The sequence below is a fragment of the Lipotes vexillifer genome, unplaced genomic scaffold (genome assembly GCF_000442215.2).
Source record: "Lipotes vexillifer unplaced genomic scaffold, Lipotes_vexillifer_v1.1 scaffold495, whole genome shotgun sequence".
Lineage (NCBI taxonomy): Eukaryota > Metazoa > Chordata > Mammalia > Artiodactyla > Lipotidae > Lipotes > Lipotes vexillifer.
In genome coordinates this window covers 1,700,832-1,706,831 of record NW_006770132.1, presented here as the reverse complement: position 1 = coordinate 1,706,831, position 6,000 = coordinate 1,700,832, and the positions used below count along the sequence as shown (strand labels likewise).

The 6,000-nt window shown below is 47.9% G+C and overlaps 1 protein-coding gene across 4 annotated transcripts in view; it reads left to right on the top strand.

Moving 5' to 3' along the window:
- Window positions 1–6,000, top strand: part of NTRK3 (neurotrophic receptor tyrosine kinase 3) — a 378,302-nt gene that overhangs the window by 225,943 nt on the left and 146,359 nt on the right. For all 4 annotated transcript variants that reach the window (XM_007446035.1, XM_007446034.1, XM_007446033.1 and 1 more), the window contains one exon: window positions 5,018–5,206. In XM_007446035.1, the coding sequence (XP_007446097.1) occupies window positions 5,018–5,206 (189 nt within the window). The remainder of the gene's footprint in view (window positions 1–5,017; window positions 5,207–6,000) is intronic.

Here is a 6,000-nt window from a genome sequence, read left to right as displayed (position 1 = left end):
GGGAAAGAGAGAGACTCTGGAAAGACAGTTAGGACCATCCTGCTGGGCAGGACACCTGTCGGGGCCATCAAGCTGTCTCTAATTATCTAATGGTTCTATTATGATGTGACTGGAGGAACAAAACCCACCATAGGTCTGAAGGGAAAAAAAGGCACCTGTTTCGGAAGAGAATCATGTGATGGGAGCGTCTGAGCAGACCTGTCTTCCTTCAGGTCTCTCTCAAAAGCTTGAACTTACCAGAAGGGCTATAAACCTGTTTCCTTCTTTTTGTTTATTTGTGCTGCATACCAAAATAAATGTGCAATTAGGAATGGATTAGTGACAGCAGAGAGGCCCATCACAGATACTAGACAGTCTGTGTTTGTGTCTTGAGAGCTCAGAAGACAGCAAGCTTGACTCCTCCTGACCTGCCTTAGGGCTCAGAAAATAGAAGAGAGCTCCCCACACAGCTGAGATGTCCCCTGAATTACTTGTCCCTTCTTTGTATCTTAATAAATTCATTTCTGTGGCTATTCAGGTAAGAAGAAATGCTTCCTTTCCCAGAGGGACCACAGGTCTGTGGGTTTCCCCCTGAGGCAAGGGACAGGAGAATCAGCCAGACTTGGGAAGGGAGATCGATTCTTAGAGTGGATGCTGGTTGCACAGAAAGGTATAAAAGTATAAAGGTAAAGAAGTTACCTTTCCAGAGCATGATACCTAGGAAGCACTCAGTGATAAAAATGATGATGATGGTGATGGTGATTTCTCCAGCTCTTCAACCCACTGTAATATGATATTTTCCTCTACTGTTCTATGGAAACTGCTCTCATTAAAGCTGCCTTCTTATTGTCAAATGCAGTGGCCTGATTTCATTCTTCATCTTAGTTGGCCTCTGTATATTGATGCTCTTCAGCTTCCGGAAGTTCTCCTACTTTGACTTCTAAGACAACAGCCTTCTCTGGCCATTTCTTCTCATTCTCCTTTTTCAGCTCCCCTTTCTCCGCCTGCATTTTAAGTAGTGGGTCCTCCAGGGCTCCTTAGTCTGCTTTATTCTTTTATTTCTGTCAGGTCTCTGTGGGCCTCCCTATCCATCCTCTCCATGGCTTGGGAGACTATAGAAGGACACTTCTACCCATGGCTCTTTCCCCGGCCCTTTTCAGATTCCAGAATAAATAATGTCGAGAAAGCTGACACTTTTAAAGCACAGGCTTTTGGACCATTTTGTTGATCACTCGCTTTGTCCATTGACTTGATGAAAGCAGATTCGAATGTCCAGTGTTCTGTCTTCTCCAAACTCCTCCTGATTTTGTGTCCTTCCTCCATGTTGCTGTAACAACCCATGTCCTGTAATGCTGAGAACAGAAGGGGCCAATGTGTGTGGGGCCTCCTGTTGTTTGGTCTTTTGAGAACTGGATCCCTGACTCCCCTTTCCTTTTTTGCCCCTTTGTTTTGCTGAACCTTCCACGTCACGTCACTTCCTAAGATAGGGTGAGGTAAATTTTTACATGTCTGCAAACATGTCCCTTTTGCCCTTACTATGGGTGGATACATTTTTAGGTATAGAATTCTAGGTTGAAAATTTGCCCATCAGAATTTTGAAGGAATTTGCTCAGTTACAGTAACAAGTATTAGGTTTTTATGGAGAATTAGGCTGTCTTTCCGATTCCTGTTCCTTTTGAAATATGACCTGTCCCATCCTCCTGGAAGCTCTTAGCATCTTCTCTTTATCCTCATGGTTCTGGCATTTCATAACTTTGTGTCTTGATGTGTGTGTGTGTCTGTGTGTGTGTGTATGCATCCGTGTGTGTACACACCCGTGTGTGCACGCATGCGCATGAATGCATGCTCTCTTGTATGTGTTAATTGTTCTGGGAACTGCATAGATAATATTTTGGGCAAATTTTTCCATATTTTTTTATTTTGGCCTTTCATCTTTCTCTTTCTGTCCCTCTCTCCCTCTCTGTCTCTCTCTTTCTCTCTCTCCTTTTAATCAGATGTTGGATCTCTAGATCGAGTCTTGAATTTTCATATCTTTTCTTTTCTATTTACCACCTTTTTCCTTTTTGTTTGACTTTCTGGGACATTTTCTTGACTTATCTTCCATTCTTCTGTGACTTTCAAATTTTGATGATCACAATTCTCAAGGATTCTTTCTTACCTTCTAATTGGTCATTTTTAAGTATCATCTTGTTTTCTGGATGCAATGTCTTCATTTATCTTTCTGAAGATATTTTTTAAAAAGTCTTTTGCTAGTGCTTCCCTGGTGGCGCAGTGGTTGAGAGTCCGCCTGCCGATGCAGGGGACGCGGGTTCGTGCCCCGGTCCGGGAGGATCCCACACGCTGCGGAGCGGCTGGGCCCGTGAGCCGTGACCGCTGAGCCTGCGCGTCCGGAGCCTGTGCTCTGCAACGGGAGAGGCCACAACAGTGAGAGACCTGCGTACCACAAAAAAAAAAAAAAAAAAAAAAAAAAGTCTTCTGCTCCCTGAGTTGCCTCTGCTTCCTGCAGGTGTCTGATTGTGTGTCTTGTGCCCCTCTTTCAGGCTTAAGCTTTGCTGAAGTGTCTGGTGATCCTGGACTGTTTCTTCGTATTTAGGAATTGAACACTAGAAAGCTAGTAAGATCCTGCTTTGTGTGCACGGTGGGGCTTGTCAACTGTCCCGCTTCACTAAGGCATGATTGCCATGTAAGCTCGACTTCCTTGGGAGACCCTCACATGTCACTCTCCAGAAGTCCATTCTAAGGCATTTAGTTTCTCCAGAGAAGCATTCTGTAATCTCCTCTGGGGTGGCGGTATTTGAGGCAAGACCAAGGGTGAGGTGGCTGGGTAAGCAGTGTTGTTCCTGGTTTCTGTTGTTTTATTTATTATTTTTAAAATATTTATTTATTTATTTGGCTGCATCAGGTCTTAGTTGCGGCACGCGGGATCTTCATTGCGGCATGTGGGATCTTTCGTTGCATTGCACAGGCCCTTCCTTGTGGCACGTGGGCTTCTCTAGTTGCGGCAAGCAGGCACCAGAACACATGGGCTCAGTAGTCGTGGCACATCGGCTCTAGAGCACGCGGGCTTAGTTGCCTCACGGCATGTGGGATCTTAGTTCCCTGACTAGGGATCGAACCCACGTCCCCTGTGTTGGAAGGAGGATTCTTAACCACTGGACCACCAGGGAAGTCCCGTTTCTGTTGTTTTAGGAGCAAGAAGAAGGAGCTCTGCCTTGTGCTTCACCCCAGCCATCCCCTGAACGTTTCAGGTTCAATTTCTCTGGGATGAAACCACTAGACTCTGATGGATGGGGGGGAGGTGATGGCCGGGGTGACTTGTTCCAGCCCCGAGCCTCACAGCAGCCTTCCTTGGTCCCCTGACCCTTCAAGTACTGGGTCTCTCCGGCAGAACTGACTTCCCGTCATGATTCCCCGCCACAGACCTGGTGGTCCTTTTTTCCCTGTCTTCCTCCTCTCTGTAAGCAAGCTTCTCTTCCTTTGGTTTCTCATCTTCCAAAACGTTGTCGAAACATCTCATTTCCTCTTGTCTCCCCTCTTCCTCTTTGTGCACCAATATTTCTTTAATTCCTTTGCATGTTAATAGCATTTGGGGTGAGCAGGCTAAAGACCAGTGTTCAGCATTCCATGTTTAACTGGAAATCACTGGGAAGTGTTTCAAAAAAGTTTACAAGGTATTTTCGAGAGCTGGCCTCTTTTTGCAAGGCACGTGATGCCTGCGAGTATTTGGGCAGCCCCTTACTGCTACTTTTTTCACATGGTCTCCAAGCACAGTCAGACATTTGTCGTGGATTGAAATAAGCCTGTCTGTGCTGACGGGGTGGAATTCAGAGTCCTCAGTTTGCATTTACCCATCCTCCATTTAGTTCTGCCTCACTGGCGCTTCACCTTGCTATTTGATGGGAAATATTCTCCCCATAAACTTCAGTAAGATGTAAGTGGATTTCTGCAGTGGAAATATTGTTCAAAAGCTGCAAAACCAAATCACAGCAGGTGCTTTGTCTTGGGACCATGCGTCTTGCAAAGCAGCCATTTCAAATGCCACTTGTAGAAAGCCACAAACAGTCACAGCTAATTCACTTCACAGGAGTTTTATTTGTACTTATGGGAGAATCACACCGCCAAACAGAATCATTTCTCTACCAAGGCAGCAGCATTAATCATCTTTCTCAACTCGTGTTCGCAAATCACCTTATTTACGGGTTTTTTTCTTTGGGTTAGAATATGGTGGCATTAGGGTTGGTGAAGATGCAGATGGTGTTCTCTGAAGCCATTGGGGCAAATATGGAACTTTCAAGAGTGGGTCAGCTGTGGCCCAGCTGTCTGTAGGCTAATAGTATTGCAGCCTGAGTGCTTGTGAAAGCTGGCCGGAGTCAGATCCAAGCCCACGTCGGGCTTATCTGTCTGTGGGCCGGGGAGGGTTGATAGCAGAATCCAGGGAAACTTACTTCATACTCCTGTGGGCATCTGATGGCCACTCTGGAAAGGTTCTCAGCCTCCAAGGCCCTAAAGAGAGACTCCAGATCTTAGCCGGACTTGGGACTCACAAGGGAGCTTTTAAATCCTGATGCCCAAGTTGCATCCCCAGACCAATTGAATCAGAATCTTTGAGGGTGGGACCCAGCATCAGTAGTTTTGAAAGCTCTTGAAGAGACAAGGGACAGGCTGCATACTACCGCTAGGTCATTTTTTAAATCCTGTTGTTGTTATATAAGCAAAGAAACTTATTTGAACTTTTAATTATTTTGAACTAATTTGGATTTGGGGAAGTGGGGATACTTCATGTCATAATCATTTAGATTCACTCTTATTTTTCAGCTGTTTCCATGGTGTGATGAGGTAGATTTTTCTCCCTCTCGTGAAAGAGAATTAAGCGGTTATCCTCAATTCAGAATCCAGAGCATTCGGGGAATACTCTTCCAATGGATTTTGCTCCTATGGAAAATGTGGTGGGAAAAATAGTGAAAAGGTCTGTGGGCAGGGCTGGGCACTGGCTGGATGTGACTTCACCGGGGTCCTGTGTCTCTCCTGGTGTGTGCAGGTCCTGTGGCTGTCATCAGTGGCGAGGAGGACTCAGCCAGCCCGCTGCATCACATCAACCATGGCATCACCACGCCCTCGTCTCTGGATGCCGGGCCAGACACAGTGGTCATCGGCATGACTCGCATCCCGGTCATTGAGAACCCCCAGTACTTCCGTCAGGGACACAACTGCCACAAGCCAGACACATGTGAGTACCACATTAGAATGTTGTCCCTTCTGGGGAGGGAGGGTGGCATGGTGATAGACCACGTAGCTGGGGTTCTGGAACCTTCTGGGGTGACCTACCACCTGCTAACCTCCCACTCTCTAGGAGACCCTCCTTCTTTGTTTCAAAACTTGAAGAATAGCCTGGGCGAGGGGCCACCACTGGGACAGAGTCCCCTGGGCAGAGCGGGCTCGGGGCGGGCCGGGGAGCAGCCTGGAGGCAGGAGGCCCAGCCCCACCTGGAGAGGTGCTCCCAGTAAGGCAGGGGGCACAGACACGGCTGGTTGTACCTGTGCACAGGTCTACCTGGCCTGTGTATTCAGGAAATGTAACCTGACTCTGTCCAGACAACAGCCCCTGAGGTCGTCAGACCCGCTGCCCCAGCCTCCACTAGAGGGGAAGGGAGTGAAGGGCGGTGAGGACCTTTTGAATGGAAACCTCTCTCTAGCTGCCCCTCCAGTGCCCCGAAGTGCACGTTCTGAGAATCAGATCATGGCCCCTGTGCTAAGACCCTTCCCCTCCCCGCTACAGATGTCTCCTTCAGATCAGAGGGCTCAGGGCACCTGCTTCCTGATCTCTCTTTCCTCCTGGTGGTTCAGCCCCTCCCTTTGTATTTCTGCTGAGTCTGCTAGGGCCTCTCCCCGTTCCTGGTGCCTCCGTGGCTTGGCCCTCCATCCAGCAGCTGTTTCCCTTGCTGTGTCCCCAGGCTCAATCTAGGCTCAGCGACTACAGTGCACACCCCTCCCCTCCCACAGCTTCTGCTCCCAAGAAACGGTC